This window comes from Piliocolobus tephrosceles, chromosome 1 (assembly GCF_002776525.5).
Source record: "Piliocolobus tephrosceles isolate RC106 chromosome 1, ASM277652v3, whole genome shotgun sequence".
NCBI classification, from domain to species: domain Eukaryota; kingdom Metazoa; phylum Chordata; class Mammalia; order Primates; family Cercopithecidae; genus Piliocolobus; species Piliocolobus tephrosceles.
Genome location: NC_045434.1, coordinates 1,507,434 through 1,525,428, shown reverse-complemented (window position 1 = coordinate 1,525,428; position 17,995 = coordinate 1,507,434). Strand labels below are relative to the sequence as shown.

The following is a 17,995-nucleotide window of genomic DNA, read 5'->3' as shown; positions in this document are numbered from 1 at the left end:
AAGAAAGGAAGAAAGGAAGAAAGGAAGAAAGGAAGAAAGGAAGAAAGAAAGAAAGAAAGAAAGAAAGAAAGAAAGAAAGAAAGAAAGAAAGAAAGAAAGAAAGAAAGAAAGAAAGAAGGCTCTGGAATATCGGGGAGAAAGAGTTTACAGAGCTCACTGACTATCACAATAAAAGGTTTGGGGGAGTAACTGAAACAAACTTATTAAGCAGGAACATCAGAAGTAGAGACATATTTGTGGGTTCTAAACACATGACATTCCAGAAAAAAAAAGTGGACAGTCTCTGAATCGGGACACATTCTCCTGAGAACCAGCCATTTCTTCGTCTTCCTCTTCCATTTCTGGGATTCCTTCTCAGGTGAGATGCTCTGGGCCAATCACACCTGCATCCTGTAAGCCTTTAAAAGGGTCGTTACAACCCTTTCACCTTCTACCACCACATCCACGGGAAGAAAATCCTAGAGGTTCATAAAAAGTACACCCTCCCTGTCCTTTTATCACAGGAAAGAGTCAGGAACAATGAGCTCCTACATAAAGATCAAAATGTGTGTTTCTTTGTTTTCAGGTGCCCTTGTCCTCCAAAGACTCCAGCAATTGCTGCTGCAGCCATGGGAATATGGGCCACACTGACCCACCTCTACCAAACCCAAGCAGAGCAGGCCCTGTAACCTTTCTTTGGAACAAAGGCTGAACTCAACTCTCATGAATATATCTGGGAGCCCTCATGCATGGCCCTGGCTTCACTTAGAATCCTCTGGAACACTTAAAACAATACGGATGCTCCCACCCAGACCAACAGACAGAATCGGGGAGGGAAGCACAGAGGTGACGGTATTTCTTTAAACTGGCCATGTCATCCTAATTGAAGCCTGGGGTGAGAGCCACTTAGCTAAGTACTACCTCTCGAGTCTCAATGTACAGATAAGTAATTTGGTATTCCAGGCCCTACTCTAAGTAATGCGATTCTAGAGGTTTAGAAGGGGTCTACAAACTGGCTTCTTGCATGCTGATGCTGCCTCTCCTAGACCATTACGGTAGCACTCAGCTAGAGAAAGCAGGCACAGCACTGAGTCCCTTACACTCAGCGCTGTGATCACAACACAAATACTTATGGTACAAAGTGAAGGCCACAAATCAGCACCCTGAAACACGGCATTCTCTGCTGGCCCTTATCAAGCTGGACCCCTGTGGACTCCAGCAGGAATGGCATCATGTCCAACGACCAAAGAAGAGACCTGGAGCCAAAAAATGAGACATACGCTTTACTGAGGGGGACTGATATACAGGGACGGTCCAGTGGTGGTGAGATGGACAGAAGAACCATTACCACTCGCAAAAACACGCAAGGAGAACCACAGCTGCTTCCAAAAAGGCTTTTCTCAAAGGAGGCTCATTCTCTTTTTTTTTTATTGAGACGGAGTCTTGCTCTGTCGTCCGGGCTGGAGTGCAGTGGCCTGATCTCAGCTCACTGCAAGCTCCGCCTCCCGGATTTTCGCCATTCTCCTGCCTCAGCCTCCGGAGTAGCTGGGACTACAGGCGCCCGCCACCTCGCCCGGCTAGTTTTTTGTATTTTTTAGTAGAGACGGGGTTTCACAGTGTTAGCCAGGATGGTCTCAATCTCCTGACCTCGTGATCCGCCCGTCTCGGCCTCCCAAAGTGCTGGGATTACAGGCTTGAGCCACCGCGCGCGCCCGGCCAGGAGGCTCATTCTCAAAGGAGGCTTCCATTTAGCTATTGCTGTCAGGTGTGTCTGCCATACACTCCACCCTCGCATACCCTTGAATACCCTCGCATTCTTTTCATGCCATGCTTTTGTGATGTCCCTGGGGGCAGGTATATGGAGGAACATTGTGGCCAGATGCCACAGCAGCAATAGAAACTACAACAACAAAAACAAAACAAGGAAAAGGAGTAACAATCACACTGCATAGAAAGTCCTCCCAAGGGCTTGGAATTGGATCCTGAGTGCATTACAGCAAGCCTGTGGTGGTGGAGGAGGAAGAGGGCAGCTCTCGGCAGACACAATAGTTCCAAAATGGTTTTATTGCGCACCATTTAACGGTGGAAGGTGCTGTGCCGACTGCCCAGCCTCTGTTTGCCAAGGGAGACAGCAAGGTTTGCAAGCTACGTGTGCCAGCTGGAGAAAGACTCAGAAGCCAACATGATATGCGACGAAACCCATGTCCCCACCCGCCCTGTCCATCAACTGGGGTCTGGTATCCTGTTACCCGAAGTTCCTGACAGACAGTGGGGCTATGTGAACATCCCTGAGGCAAGACAGTAAAAGGCAGAACACACTGTAATGGTTGATAGCAGAAAAGGATGAAAACACCCAGAAACATCCCAGGCGTGTGCACTCCTCTCTGAGAGGAGACAGGGAGCCTATACTCAGCATCCTTAATCCATTTCCCATTAAAAAAAAAAAAAAAGAAGTGCAGTCGTCTACCAGTGCTCATTCAGTTTTACATAAGCACACTCCTTGAGGCTGAAGTAAATCTGACTGATTTTCTTTTTTTTTTCTGAGACAGAGTCTCGCTATGTCACCCAGGCTGGAGTGCAGTGGTGCAATCTTGGCTCACTGCAAGCTCCGCCTGCCGGGTTCACGCCCTTCTCCTGCCTCAGCCTCCAGAGTAGCTGGGACTACAGGCGCCACCACCACGCCCAGCTAATTTTTTTGTGTTTTTAGTAGAGATGGGGTTTCACCGTGTTAGCCAGGATGGTCTCGATTTCCTGACCTCGTGATCCGCCCGCCTCAGCCTCCCAAAGTGCTGGGATGACAGGCGTGAGCCACTGCGCCTGGCCAAATCTGACTGATTTTCAATGTTAAAATAAAGTATAAAAACTGTCCTTGGAGTTATTTCTAACTTGTCTCTAATCCTAATGCAACAGAAATATATATGATGTTACATTAGGATCAGAGACAGGACAGAAATGTAACGGAAATATCTATGATGTTACATTAGGATTAGAGACAAGAGTAGTCTCGGGGCAAATGAGAAATGGGTTAAAGAAAACAAATTTCAACCAGGAATTTTGTATGTAGCCAACCAAAACTTTATAAGTGAAGGAGAAACAAAATTCTTTCCAGACAAGCAAATGCTAGGGGAATTTATTACCACCAGACTTGCCTTATCAGAGGTTTTAAGAGAATGCTGGCCAGGTGCGGTGGCTCACGCCTGTAATCCCAGCACTTTGGGAGGCCGAGGCAGGTGGATCATGAGGTCAGGAGATCGAGACCACCCTGGCTAACACGGTGAAACCCCGTCTCTACTAAAAAAATACAAAAAATTAGCCGGGCATGGTGGCAAGTGCCTGTAGTCCCAACTACTTGGGAGGCTGAGGCAGAAGAATGGTGTGAACCTGGGAGGCGGAGCTTGCAGTGAGCTGAGATTGTACCACTGCACTCCAGCCTGGGCGACAGAGCGAGACTCCATCTCAAAAAAAAAAAAAAAAAAAAAAAAAAAAGAGAGATAATGCTAAATATGGAAACAAAAGACCATTTCTGGCCACCACAAAAATCACACTTATGTACACAGACCACTTACACTATAAAGCAACCACACAAACAAGTCTACCTAACAACCAGCTAACAGCGCAATGACAGGATCCAATCCACACATATCAAGGCCAGGCATGGTGGCTCATGCCTGTAAGTCCGGCATTTTGGGAGGATAAGGCATGAGAACTGCTGGAGCCCAGGAGTTCAAGGCCAGCCTAGGCAAAATAGTGAGACCCTGTTTCTACCAAAAAAAAAAAAAAAAAAAAAAAAAGAAAAGAAAAAAGAAAGAAACACATATCAGTATTAACTTTGAATGTAAACAGGCTAAATGCCCCACTTAAAAAGCACAGAGTGCAAGCTGCATAAAGAGAGAAGACGCGACTCTACGGTCTTCCAGAAACCCATGTCACATGCAGTGACACCCAGAGGCTAAAAGTAACCAGAAGGAGAAGAATCTATCAAGCAATGAGAAAAGAAAAATGAGCTATTCTTATTTCAGACAAAACAGACTTTAAACCAACAATAACGAAAAAAGACAGGCCAGGAGCAGAGGCTAGCACCTGTAATCAGCACTTTGGGAGGCCAAAGTGGGAGACTCACTTGAACCTAGGATTTCAAGAGACCAGCCTGGGCAACATAGCAAGACCCTGTCTCTGTTTAAAAAAAAAAGAAAGAAAGAAAGAAAGAAAAAAAAGGAGCCAGGCATGGTGGTGGCTCTAGCCTGTAATCCCAGCACTTTGAGAGGCCAAGGCAGGCGGATCACTTGAGGTCAGGAGTTTGAGACCAGCCTGGCCAACATGGTGAAACCCCATCTCTACTAAAAATTTAAAAAAAAATTAGCCTGGCGTGGTGGTGTGTGCCTGTAATCCCAGCTACTTGGGAAGCTGAGACATGAGAATCACTTGAACCCGGGAGGTGGAGGTTGCAGTGAGCCGAGTTCTCACCATTGCACTCCAGCCTGGGTGGCAGAGCAACACTTCGTCAAAAAAAAAAAAAAAAGAAAGAAGGAAAGAAAGAAAGAAAGAAGACAAGGACATTGCATAATGATAAAAGGTTCAATAAAATCAGAAAACTTAAATATTCTAAATATATATGCAACAATACTGAAGCACCCAGATTCATAAAACTATTTCTTAAAGACCTATGAATAGACACAGATAACCATACAGTATTAGTGGAAGACTTTAACACTCCACTGACAGTATGAGATCATCAAAGCAGAACACCTGAACAACGGACTGAATACCATCTCCAGAACACTCCATTCAACAACGGAATGCCCATTCTTCCCATCCGCACATGGCATGTATTCGCAAATCAACCACACGCTTGGCCATAAAACAATTACCAACAAATTTAAAAAAACTGTTATCACACCAACCGCACTCTCAGACCACAGCTAAATAAAAATAGATCTCAGTATCAAGATCTCTGAAAACCATACAGTTACGTGGAAATTAAACAACCTGCTTCTGAATGACTGGGTAAATAATGAAATTAAGGCAGAAATGAAGAAATATTTGAAACAAATAAAGAAAAGACACAGCATTTCAGAATCTCTTGGACACCGCTAAAGCAAAGTTAAGAGAAAAGTTTATAGTGTCAACAGCCCAGTTCAAAAGGTTAGAAAAATCTCATATTAACAACCTAGCATCAGACCTAGATGAGTTAGAAAAATAAGAGCATACCAACCTCAAAGCTAGAAGAAGAAAAGAAATAATAACGGCCAGGCGCAGTGGCTCACGCCTGTAATCCCAGGACTTTGGGAGACCAAGGCGAGCGGATTACCTGAGGTCAGGAGTTCGAGACCTGCCTGGCCAACACAGCAAAACCCCGTCTCTACTAAAAATACAAAAATTAGCCGGGTGTGGTGGCATGCCCCATTGATCCTGGCTACGCGGGAGGCTGAAGCAGCAGAATCGCTTGAACCCAGGAGGAAGAGGTTGCAGTGAGCTGAGATAGCACCACTGCACTCCAGCCTGGGCGAAAGAGTGAGGCTCTGTCTCAAAAAAAAAAAAAAAAAAAAAGTAAAGGACATGAATGGACATTTCTCAAAAGCAGATATGCACATGGCCAATATGCATATGAAAAAATGTTCAAAATCACTGATCATTAGAGAAATGCAACACAAAACCACAATGATGCTATATTACACCATTCAAAATGGTTATAATTAGAAAGTAAAAAAATAACATGCTGGTGAGGTTACAGAAACAAAGGAATGCCTATACACTGCTGGTGCTGGTGAAAATGTACATTAGCCACTGTGGAAAGCATTTTGGAGATTTCTGAAATAACTTAAACCTGGGCTGCCATTCGACCCAGTAATGCCATTACAGGGTATACACCCAAAGGAGTATAAATCATTCTCCAACAAAGACACACGCACGTGTATGTTCAATGTAGCCTTTTCACAATAGCAAAGACATGGAATCAACCTACATGCCCATCAACAATGGACTGAATAAATAAAATGATGTACGTGAACACCAGGGAATGCTATGCAACCGTAACAAACACAAAATCATGTGCTCTGCAGCAACATGAATGCCACTGGATAATTTAATTAACACAGAACAGAGAATCAAATACTGCATGTTCTCTCTTACATGTGGGAGCTAAATATTGAGTAAACATGGACACAAAGAAGGGAACAAAAGACACTGGGGCCGACTTTAGAGTAGAAGGAAGGTAAGAATAGAAGCTACCTGTTGGATATTATGTTCATTATCTGGGTAATGAAATAAATAATTTGTGCACCAAACCACCATGAAACAAAATTTGCCAGTATAACAAACCTGCACACATACTCCCTGAATCTAAAATAAACGTTGGAAAAGAAAAAATAAATAAATTGTAAGTAAATTATAGGGGAAAAAGTTTCTCTATCTTTATAGTTTTGGTAAACTAAATTCAGTGATGGATATTCATTAAATATCCAGATAATTTCCAAGTAAGATGTAATGCTAAGATATTTAGCTACTAAATATGAGTTCACTTTATATATTTTGGGCTTTTTATTTCAGAAAAACAAAATATATTTAGATGTTGGTAAATACGTTATGTTCCACACTGAAACACTGTTCTATTAGAACTATATTTCTAAAAATGTGTATTCATAAATTCTTAGTATTTGAATGACAGTTAAAATTTCTTCTTAGGGCCAGGCATGTGGCTCACGACTGTAATCCCAGCACTTTGGGAGGCCAAGGTGGGCAGATCACCTGAAGTTAGGAGTTTGAGACTAGCCTGGCCAACATGGTGAAACCCCATCTCTACTAAACTACAAAAATTAGCCGGGCATGGTGGTGGGCACCTGTAATCCCAGCTACTCAGGAGGCTGAGGCAGGAGAATCACTGAACCTGGGGGGTAGAGGTTGTAGTGAGCTGAGATTGCACCACTGCACTCCAGCCTGGGTGACACAGCGGGACTCCGTCTCAAAAGAAAAGAAAAGAAAAGAAAAAAACAAAAAAAGTGTATTCATAAATTCTTAGTGTTTGAATGACAGCTAAAATTTCTTCTTAGGGCCAGGCATCTGGCTCATGCCTGTAATCCCAGCACTTTAAGAGGCCAAGGAGGGCAGATAACCTGGGGTTAGGAGTTTGAGACCAGCCTGGCCAACATGGTGAAACCCCATCTCTACTAAAATACAAAAATTAGCCAGGCGTGGTGGCAGGTGCCTGTAATCCCAGCTACTCAGGAGGCTGAGAATCACTGAACCCGGGGGGCGGGCAGAGGTTGCAGTGAGCTGAGATTGCACCACTGCACTCCAGCCTGGGCGACAGAGCGAGACTCCGTCTCAAAAAGAACAACAATAACAAAAAAAGATCACTCACGATGACCAAGTGGGATTTATCCCAGGGACGCAAAGATGGTCCAACATATGTAAATCAATCCATGTGACACATCATATTAACAGAAGGAGAAAAACCATATGATCATTTCAACTGATGCTGAAAAAGAATTTCATAAAATTCAACATCCCTCAATGATTAAAAAAAAACCCCGAAAAACTGAGTATAAAAGGAGCATACACAGTAAAATCATAAATGACAGACCCACAGCTAGTATACTGAAGAAGGAAAAACTGACAGCTATACCTCTAAGATGTGGAACAAGAAAAGGATGCCAACTTTCACCAGTTATTCAGCTTAGTATTAGAAGTCCTAACTAGAACAGACAAGAGAACTAAACAAAGCTCTCCAAATTCGAAAGGAAGAAATCAAATTATCCTTGCTTGAAATGATATGATCTTCCACTTGGAAAAACCTAAAGACTCTACCAAAAAACTATTCAAACTGAAAAGCAAATTTGGTAAAGTGGTAGGATACAATACTAACATACGATAATCAGTAGCTTTTTTTTTTTTTGAGATGGAGTCTCACTCTGTTGCCCGGGCTGGAGTGCAGTGGCTGGATCTCAGCTCACTGCAAGCTGTGCCTCCCGGGTTTACGCCATTCTCCTGCCTCAGCCTCCCGAGTAGCTGGGACTACAGGCGCCCGCCATCTCGCCCGGCTAGTTTTTTTTGTATTTTTTAGTAGAGACGGGGTTTCACCGTGTTCGCCAGGATGGTCTCGATCTGCTGACCTCGTGATCTGCTCGTCTCGGCCTCCCAAAGTGCTGGGATTACAGGGTTGAGCCACCGCGCCTGGCCAATCAGTAGCATTTTTATATGCCAACAGCAAACAATCTGAAAAAGACATGAAGAAAGTAATCCCACTTATGATAGCAACAAATAAAATACCTAGGAATAAACTTAACCAAAGAAGTGAAAGATTTCGACCATAGAAACTATAGACCATTGATGAAAGAAACCGAAGAGCACACAAAATAACAGAAATATATTCCATGTTCACGGATTGGAAGAATCAGTGTTGTTTAAATGTCCGTAACTCCCCAAAGCATTCTACAAACTCTGTGTAATACCTACCAAAATACCAAAGACATTCCTCACGGAAATAGAAAAACTAAGCCTAAAATTTTTTTTGGAATCACAAAAGATTAAGAATAGCCAAAGCCATCCTGAGCAAAAAGGAAAAAACCGGAGGAATTACTCTACTTGACTTCAGATTATATTACACAGCTATAGCAACAAAAACAGCATGGTACTAGCATAAAACAAGACACACAGATCAATGGAACAGAATAAAGAAACAAGAAAAAAATCAGTACATCTACAGCAAATTCATTTGTGACAGAGGTGCCAAGAACATACTTTGGGGGAAACAACAGTCTCTCAATAAATTGTGCTGGGAAAACTGGATATTCATATGCAGAAGAAAACTTGACCCCTTGGCGGGGTGTGGTGGCTCACACATGTAATCTCAGCACTTTGGGAGGCCAAGGCAGCAGGGTCACTTGAGGCCAGGAGTTCAAGACCAGCCAGGCCAAGGAGTCTGACCAGCCTGGCTAACATAGTGAAACCCTTGTCTCTATTAAAACACAAAAATTAGCTAGCTGTGGTGGCCCCCACCTGTGGTCCCAGTTGACCCGGAAGGCGAGGCATGAGAATCACCTGAGCCCAGGGGACGACAGAGTGAGACTCTGTCTCAAAAAAAAAAAAAAAAAAAAACCAACAAAAAATAACAACAAAAAAAACTTGGCCCCCACCTCTCGGCATATACAAAAAAATCAAATCAAAATGGATTAAAGATTTAAATCTCAGACCTCAAACTATGAACAGAAAACATCAAGGAAACTGTCCAGGACACTGGCTGAGCAAACATTTTACAGCAGAGTGTCAAGTGATTATTCTCTGCTTTCTTCTCAAGTGAAATGTTCAGAAGAGAAAATAGTTTTTAAAAAGCCACTCATGGCCGGGCGCGGTGGCTCACACCTCTAATCCCAACACTTTAGGAGGCTGAGGTGGGAGGATCCCAAGATCAGGAGATCAGGACCATCCCGGCTAACAGCATGAAACCCTGTCTCTACAAAAAATACCAACAATTAGCCAGGCGTGGTGGCACGCGCCTGTGGTCCCAGTTACTCAGGAGACTGAGGCAGGAGTATCGCTTGAACCCGGGAGGCGGAGGTTGCTGTGAGCCAAGATCACGCCATTGCACTCCAGCCTAGGAGACAGAGCAAGACTTCATCTCAAAAAAAAAAAAAAAAAAAAAAAAAAAAGCCCATTCACTGCACTGTGAAAAAAACAAAAAGGAACCGCTAAAATCTTGCATCTGTTTGAAAAGCAAGTAAAGGACAAATGGGCCGGGCGCAGTGGCTCAGGCCTGTAATCCCAGCACTTTGAGAGGCCGAGGGGGGCGGATCATGAGGTCAGGAGTTTGAGACCAGCCCAGCTAACAGGGTGAAACCCTGTCTCTACTAAAAATACAAAAATTATCCTGGCGTGGTGGCGCCTGCCTGTAGTCCCAGCTACTCCGGAGAATCGCTTGAACCTGGGAGGTGGAGGTTGCAGTGAGCCGAGATTGTGCCACTGCACTTCAGCCTAGGCATTGGGCAACAGAGTGAGATTTCATCTCAAAAAAAAAGACAAATAGTTGATAATGTTGTGCTGGGAGAGGGTAAGTTAACATTTGGGAATGTAGAAAAGAAACTGGAGGCAGGGCGCGGTGGCTCAAGCCTGTAATCCCAGCACTTTGGGAGGCCGAGGCGGGCGGGCGGATCACGAGGTCAGAAGTTCCAGACCAGCTTGGCCAACATAGTGAAACCCAGTCTCTACTAAAAATACAAAAAATTAGCTGGGTGTGGTGGTGGGCGCCTGCAATCCCAGCTACTCCAGAGGCTGAGGCAGGAGAATCGTGTGAACCCGTGAGGCGGAGGTTGCAGTAAGCCGAGATCCTGCCACTGCACTCCAGCCTGGGCAACAGTGCGAGACACAGTCTCAAAAAAAAAAAAAAAAGAAAAGAAAAGAAAAGAAACGAAACTGGAAACAAGATTTCCTTCAGGCTTTAAAACAGGCTGAGGGAACAGAGTCCTGGATTTGAGGTCCTGCTTGCCATACATTTGAAAAATGCTGGGAAAACCAGTTCCCCTGTGAAGTGTTAGAATAATTAAATGCAGGCAATTAGACTGAGTGGCTTTGATGTCCTGGGATTCTATCTAAGGAATCCTAGCTAACTTAAATAAATTTCTTACAATTTGCAAACTTGGAGAAAAACAAAACGTAGGCTTAACTACCACCAAATGGAATAAATCTTATTACAGGCCAGGCGCCAGTAGTCCCAGCTACTCGGGAGGCTGAGGCAGGAGAATGGCGGGAATGCGGCGGAGCTTACAGCAGTGAGTCCAGACCGCACTCCAGACTGGGCGACAGAGGGAGACTCCATCTTAAAAAAAAAAAAAAAGAAGAAGAAGAGAAAGGAACCCACAGACTACAGCTCCTCCCACTTGTCAGGCCTCTGAGCCCACGCCAAGCCATTGCATCCCCTGTGACATGCCACGTATAGGACCAGATGGCCTGAAGTAACTGAAGAATCACAAAAGAAGTGCAAATGCCCTGCCTCGCCTTAACTGATGACATTCCACCACAAAAAAAGTGAAAATGGCCGGTTCTTGCCTTAAGCGGTGATATTATCTTGTGAATTTCCTTTTCCTGGCTCATCCTGACTCAGAAAGCTCCCCCATTGAGCACCTTGTGACCCCCCCCTCCTGCGCACCAGAGAACATCCTCCCTTTGACTGTAATGTTCCTTTACCTTCCCAAATCCTGTAAAACGGCCCCACCCTTCTCTCCCTGCCTGACTCTTTTCGGACTCAGCCCGCCTGCACCCAGGTGATTGAAAAGCTTTATGGCTCACACAAAGCCTGTTTGGTGGTCTCTTCACACGGACGCGCATGACACCACTCAGGAACCTTCCACGGCAGTGGGGACTCTCCCGACAACCCCACCGTCATCAAGGCACAATCCAGGGGAGACGCGGGCTGCGGGCTGCGGGCGCGGGGCTGCCCCGGGAGGGCTCCGGGCCGTGCGGAAGTCACCAGGCAGAGACGGACAGTCACCCAGCGGCCGGAATCCCGCTGCCGGCCCAGCCCCTACCAGCGCGGACGGGACTGAGGGCCGAGCTGCGCCAGTGGGACTCGGGCCGCGCACCCCGGAGCCCACCGCGGGGAGGCCGGGGGTCGCCAGCGCTGGTTCCAGCCAATTCCCGCCGATTCCAGTCAGACCCTTCTCCCTTCTCGGGACACCCTGCCCCGCACACTCACCATTTCCCAGCTTTTGGGTGTCCCGCCGTCCTCCCTATAAATCTCGCAGTACCTGCAGGCCACAGGGCGACAGGGCCTGCAGCAGTCACCGGGGACTCTCCGGGAGGCAGCAAACACCAGCCCAGCACCCCGTTGGCCTCAGGGAGACAAAGGCCCCGCCAGATCCCCAAGGCCGCCCCTTCCTCTCTGGCTGCACGCCTGATTGGACAGTTCTCACGCTGACGCCGCTGATTGGATAGAGCACCAGGCCCCGCCCTCAGGGCTTGAGTGACAGGAAGGGCGATCAGACCCTGGGCCGAATGAAACCAGAGTGACAGGTTTTTGGGTGCAGGCCTTTTGAGGCGACATTCCTCAGGGCACTGAGACCTGGACAGACCTGCCTGGGTGATATTCGCATTTAACCTTGTATATAAGATTATATTCATTTATAAGTTTTATACACACACACAATGTATTTGACAAATTGAAACAATAAATGATAATTAAAGTTTCCGATTTCATAACCTTCCTGGCCTCTGGTCTTTTGACCAAGCAGCCCGAGCTGTGGAAAGTGAGGCAATCCTCCCAGGCAGCAATGTGCAGTATAAATAAAAGGTGAGCTACGTGTGTCATTTAAAGTTTTCTAGGATAGGCCGGGGGCGGTGGCTCACGCCTGTCATCCCCAGCACTTTGGGAGGCCCAGACGAGCGGATCACGAGGTCAGGAGATCGAGACCATCCTGGCTAACACGTCTCTACTAAAAATACAAAAATTAGCTGGGCGTGGTGGCGGCGCCTGTAGTCCCAGCTACTCTGGAGGCTGAGGCAGGAGAATGGCGGGAACCCGGGAGGCGGAGCTTGCAGTGAGCTGAGATCCGGCCACTGCACTCCAGCCTGGGCCACAGAGCCAGACTCCGTACCGAAAAAAAAAAAAAAAATTCTAGGATCTGGCGGGTCGCTCTGGCTCACACCTGTAATCCCAGCACTTGCGGAGGCCGAGGCGGGAGGATCACCTGAGGCCAGGAGTTCAAGACCAGCCCGGCCAATATGGCGAAACCCCGTCTCTGCTAAAAATACAAAAAAAAAAAAAAAAAAAAAAACAAAATTAGCCAGGAGTGGTGGCAATCGCCTCTAATCCCAGCTACTCGGGAGGCTGAGGCAGGAGAATCGAGTGAGGCCGGGAAGTGGAGGTTACAGTGAGCCGAGATCACGCCATTGCACTCCAGCTTGGTTAATAAGAGCAAAACTCTGTCTCAAAAAAAAAAAAAAAAAGATCGGCTGTGAAGACATTTCCTCCTGCAGAAATTTAGCCAAATAGCTGAGTATGTCTTGAAGCATGCTTTGCTTTTTAACAGGGCAAAGCTATTTTCTAAGACCTAAACCCTGGACTGGCCATGGGGCAAACTTTTACAGCACACATGGAATTCATGCCCAGTTAATGCATCTTTTACCTTAAACCAGTGGTTGCTACTAATTTTGTTTCTGATTCAGCCCAGTTCTACAACTGCCCTGCTATGCACAGGGCACAGTACTAGCTGTCCTGGCCTTAGGGTTAGGGTAGGACTTGGCCGGAAAACAGTTGCACTCCCCCAAATTGAAACTATTCCACTTTCCAAATTGGAGTAAAACTAAAACTGAAAAGACCTGGGAGGTTACCCAAGGGTTATAACATGAATAAATCGCTCAGAATATTCAAAGCCATTTGATGGTGTCATGGGCGAGTGTGTCTCACTTCAAACAAAATAAAACCCTACTGTTACTGAGATTCTAAGTTAGGATTTATGTAAAAATATATAATAATTTTTTTGATATACAACACACATACAAAAAAATACAAAGCATTCACATAAAGCTCTGTGAGTTATTACAAAGCGAATACAGTTGTGTAACCAAGAAATAGAACCAGCATCACTCATGTCCCAACAACTACTATCTCCCTCCCTTATCTACTTCCCAAGTGGTAAGATTTTTTTTTTTTTGAGACGAAGTCTCTCTCTTGTCCCCCAGGCTGGAGTGGAGTGGTGCGATCTCAGCTCACTGCAACGTCCGCCTCCTAGGCTCAAGCGATTCTCCTGCTTCAGCCTCCCGAGTAGCTGGGACTACAGGTGCCTCCCACCATGCCTGGCTAATGTTTTTATTTTTAGTAGAGATGGGGTTTCACCATGTTGGCCAGGCTGGTCTCGAACTCCTGACCTCGTGATCCACCTGCCTCAGCCTCCCAAAGTGCTGGGATTACAGGTGTGAGCCACTGTGCCCAGCTGCATCTGATTTTATCATGTGATTTTGCATCCTGCTCCTTTCCTGAATGCATTTATTCGTTCAAACAGTTTATTGCTGTGTTCTAGTGTTTTTTGTTTTTTTAACATATAAGATTATGTTGGGGCGGGACTCAGTGGCTCATGCCTGTAATCCCAGCACTTTGGGAGGCTGAGGCAGGAGGATCACCCAAGCCCAGGAGCTTGAGGCCAGCCTGGACAACATAGCAAAAAACCCATCTCTACAAAAAATGAAAAAGTTAGCTGAGTGTGGTGGTGCCCACCTATAGTCCCAGGTACTCGGGAGACTGAGGTGGGAGGATCACTTCAGCCCTGGAAGTGGAGGGTGCAATGAACCACGATCATGCCACTGCACTCCAACCTGGGCAGGAGAGCAAGATTCTGTCTTAAGAGGTGGGGGGCGAAACATGTCATTCACAAATAGCAACATTTTTCCTCCTTTCCAAGTCAGATAGCTTTTTAAAAATTTGCCTAATTACTGTGGTGCAAATTTTCAGTAATATATTAAAATAGACATATTGAGAGTGGGCACCGTGTAGCCTTGCATGGGTATCTGGGTGTTTGAAGGAGCAAACATCTCCAGTTTTTATAAACTAGTTTTATCAGGTAAAGACCTCTTGCGGGGTCCTTGGGCTGATAGGATCTCCTCTTGAATTGCACAAAAGAGAGGTTATAGCTGGATCACAAGGCTGCTGCTGGGTCTACAGTGGGGTCTGCCTTTGGTGTGCCTATTACCAGGGACTTGGGAAGTCAAGGATCTTGTCTGGTCCCTGGGCAGACTGGATTGCCTTGAGAACTTTGATTTTTATAGGGCAGGCTCAAGGACAAGGTCCTGCAGTTGGATCCAGGTGGGCCTGATACCTGGTGCATGGATGGATTTTGGCTCCCACTAGGTAGTGAGCACCTCTCCTCCCAGTTCACTATGTCAGCCTCTGGGTGCGAAGAACTGGCCACGGACTGTAGCTGTGTGGGCTGGAACTGCGTCACAGTGCTTCTTAAGGGACTACAGCGGAAGCCAAGGTCTGCAGGCTGCCTCCATGGCCACAGCGGTGCGTGTCTCCCCCAGCTATCTCAATGCGCAGGACTGTTTCTGGATCCTGGCTAAGAGGGGTCTGAGAGGGTTACCGAGTTGCTTCAGGATCTTCAGTGAGACCAAGCTCAATAGGTTATTTCTCGGTCTTTAGTCAGGACCTTGGGTCCTCCAGTGTGCCACTAAGTGGGGGCCTGCTCTCTCACAATAGTCCCCCTTGGTCTTGGGTGCGGCTACAGTTTTATAAACCCAACTGCTGGCAAGCACCATTTTACTTTCTGCGAGTTTACTACATATACGTGGAATCATACACTCTCTGGCACTTTGTTAGTGTCTTCCTTCACTTATAATGTGGTCAAGATTTATTCTTATTGTACTGTGTTATAAAGGTTTCCTTGTTTGAGGCTGAATAATATTCCATTCTGTGCATATGCCCATGTGCCACATTTTCCTTCTTTTTCTTTTCTCTTTTTTTTTTTTTGTAAGACACGGTCTCACTCTGTCACCCAGGCTAGAGTGCAGTGGTACAATCTTGGCTCACTGCAACCTTTGCCTCCCAGACTCAAGTGATCCTCCTGCCTCAGCCTCCTGAGTAGCTGGGACTACAGGCCCGCACTAGCACACCTGGCTAATTTTTGTATTTTTGGTAGAGACGGAGTTTTGCCATGTTGCCCAGGCTTGTCTCAGGCGATCTGCCCCTCAGCCTCTCAAAGTGCTGGGATTACAGACAAGAGCCTCCGTGCCTGGCCATCTGCCACATTTTCTTTCTTCATTCATTCATCAAAGGAAACCTGGGTTGCTTCGACCTTTCGGCTTTCAGGAATATTGCTGCAATAAACATGGGTGTGCAGATATGTTTTTCAGGTCCTGCTTTGCATATTTTGGATGGATATCCAGAAGTGGGATTGCTATATCATATAATAATTCTGTTTGAGAAACTTCCATATGGCCAGGTGTGGTGGCTCACACCTGTAATCTCAGCACTTTGGGAGGCCGAGGCAGGCACATCACCTGAGGTCAGGAGTTCGTGACCAGCCTGGCCAACATGGTGAAACCTCATCTCTACTAAAAATACAAAAATTAGCTGGGCATGGTGGCGTGTGCCTGTAAACCCATCTATAGGGAGGCTGAGGCAGGAGAATCACTTGAACCTGGGAGGCAGAGGTTGCAGTGAGCCAAGATCACACCATTGCACTACAGCCTGGACAACAGAGCAAAACTCTGTCTCAAAAAAAAAAAAAAAAAAAAAAAGAGAAACTTCCATACTATTCTTTGCAATAGCTGGATCAATAATTCCCCACCAGCAGTGCACAGGAGTCTCAGTTTCTCCATATCCTAGAGAACATTTATGGGCTCTTTATTTGCTTGATAGTGGCCATCTAATGGGTGTTAGCAAAGGAAATCTGGTAGATTAGCTTTGCATTTTTATTTTATTTATTTATTTATTATTTGTTTGTTTATTTTATTGAGGCAGGGTCTTACTTTTTCACCCAGGCTGGAACAAAGTAGTGCAATCTTGGCTCACTGTAGCCTCAACCTCCTAGGCTCAACTGAACCTCCCACCTCAGTCTCCCGAGTAGCTGGGACTCTGGGCACATGCCAACACACCCAGCTAATTTTTGTATTTTTATTATAGGTGTGAGCCATTGCATCTGGCTGCTTTGCATTTTTCTAAGGATTTGCATATCACGGTCAGTTTTTTGCCCATTTTTAAATGGCATTATCTGCTTTTTCTTTGTTTAGTTTTTGGAGTTGTTTATATATATATCCTGTCAGATATCTGCTTTTCAAATACTTTCTCTCATTCCTTAGGTGGGATTTTGATTCCACTGAATGTTTCCTTTGATGTGCAGTTTTTTTTTTTTGAGACGGAGTCCTGCCTCAGCCTCCAGAGTAGCTGGGACTACAGGCGCCCGCCACCTCGCCCGGCTAGTTTTTTTTTGTATTTTTAGTAGAGACGGGGTTTCACCGTGTTAGCCAGGATGGTCTCGATCTCCTGACCTCGTGATCCGCCTGTCTCGGCCTCCCAAAGTGCTGGGATTACAGGCTTGAGCCACCGCGCCCGGCCCAGATGTGCAGTTTTTTAAGTTTAATGTAGTCCATTCTTTTAGTCTTTTTTGTTGTTGTTTATATATTTGATGTCGTAGACAAGAAAATATTGCCAAGACCAATGTTACCATCTTTCCCCTTATATTTTCCTCTAAGGATTTTAGAGTTACAGTTTATTTTCTATTTATTTATTTATTTAGAGACAGAGTCTCACTCTGTCGCCCAGGCTGGAACGCAGTGGTGCGATCTCGGCTCACTGCAACCTCCACCTTACGGATTCAAGCAATTCTCCTGCCTCAGCCTCCTGAGTAAGTGGGACTACAGGCACATGCCACCACGTCCAGCTACTTTTTGTATTTTTAGTAGAGATGGGGTTTCACCGTGTTGGCCAGGATGTTCTCAGTCTCCTGACGTCGTGATCTGCCCACCTCGGCCTCCCAAAGTGCTGGGATGACAGGTGTGAGCCGCCGCGCCCGGCCTAGAGTTACAGTTTTTATGTTTAAGTATTTAATCCATTTAAGATGGTTTTTGTATATGGTGCTGGGTAAGTCTCCAGTCTCATTTTTTCCCCATGTGGATATCCAGTTTTCCAACATCATTTGTTGAAAAGACTGTTCTGGCCGGGCACGGTGGCTCACGCCTGTCATCCCAGCACTTTGGGAGGTCGAGGTGGGAGGATCACAAGTTCAGGAGATTGAGACCATCCTGGCTAACACGGTTAAACCCCGTCTCTACTAAAAATACAAATTAGCTGGGTGTGGTGGCGGCGGCCTGTAGTCCCAGCTACTCGGGAGGCTGAGGCAGGAGAATGGCGTGAACCCGGGAGGCGGAGCTTTCAGTGAACCGAGATCCGGCCACTGCACTCCAGCCTGGGCGACAGAGCGAGACTCCGTCTAAAAAAAAAAAAAAAAAAGCATTCAAGAGTCTGTTGTTATCTTTCACATATTTTTAGGTTTGTCAGTTTTGCTTCAGCATTAGATTTCTTTTTTTTTTTTTGAGA

The 17,995-nt window shown here is 45.8% G+C and overlaps 1 protein-coding gene across 2 annotated transcripts in view; it reads right to left on the bottom strand.

Annotated features, from left to right (window-relative positions):
* The window catches only part of ZNF695 (zinc finger protein 695), a 70,892-nt gene extending 59,042 nt beyond the window's left edge, over positions 1-11,850 (bottom strand). For both annotated transcript variants that reach the window (XM_023216114.2, XM_023216113.1), the window contains exon 1: positions 11,663-11,850. In XM_023216114.2, coding sequence (XP_023071882.1) covers positions 11,663-11,665 — 3 coding nt within the window. In that variant the 5' untranslated portion in view covers positions 11,666-11,850. The remainder of the gene's footprint in view (positions 1-11,662) is intronic.
* Positions 11,851-17,995: the final 6,145 nt, after the last annotated feature.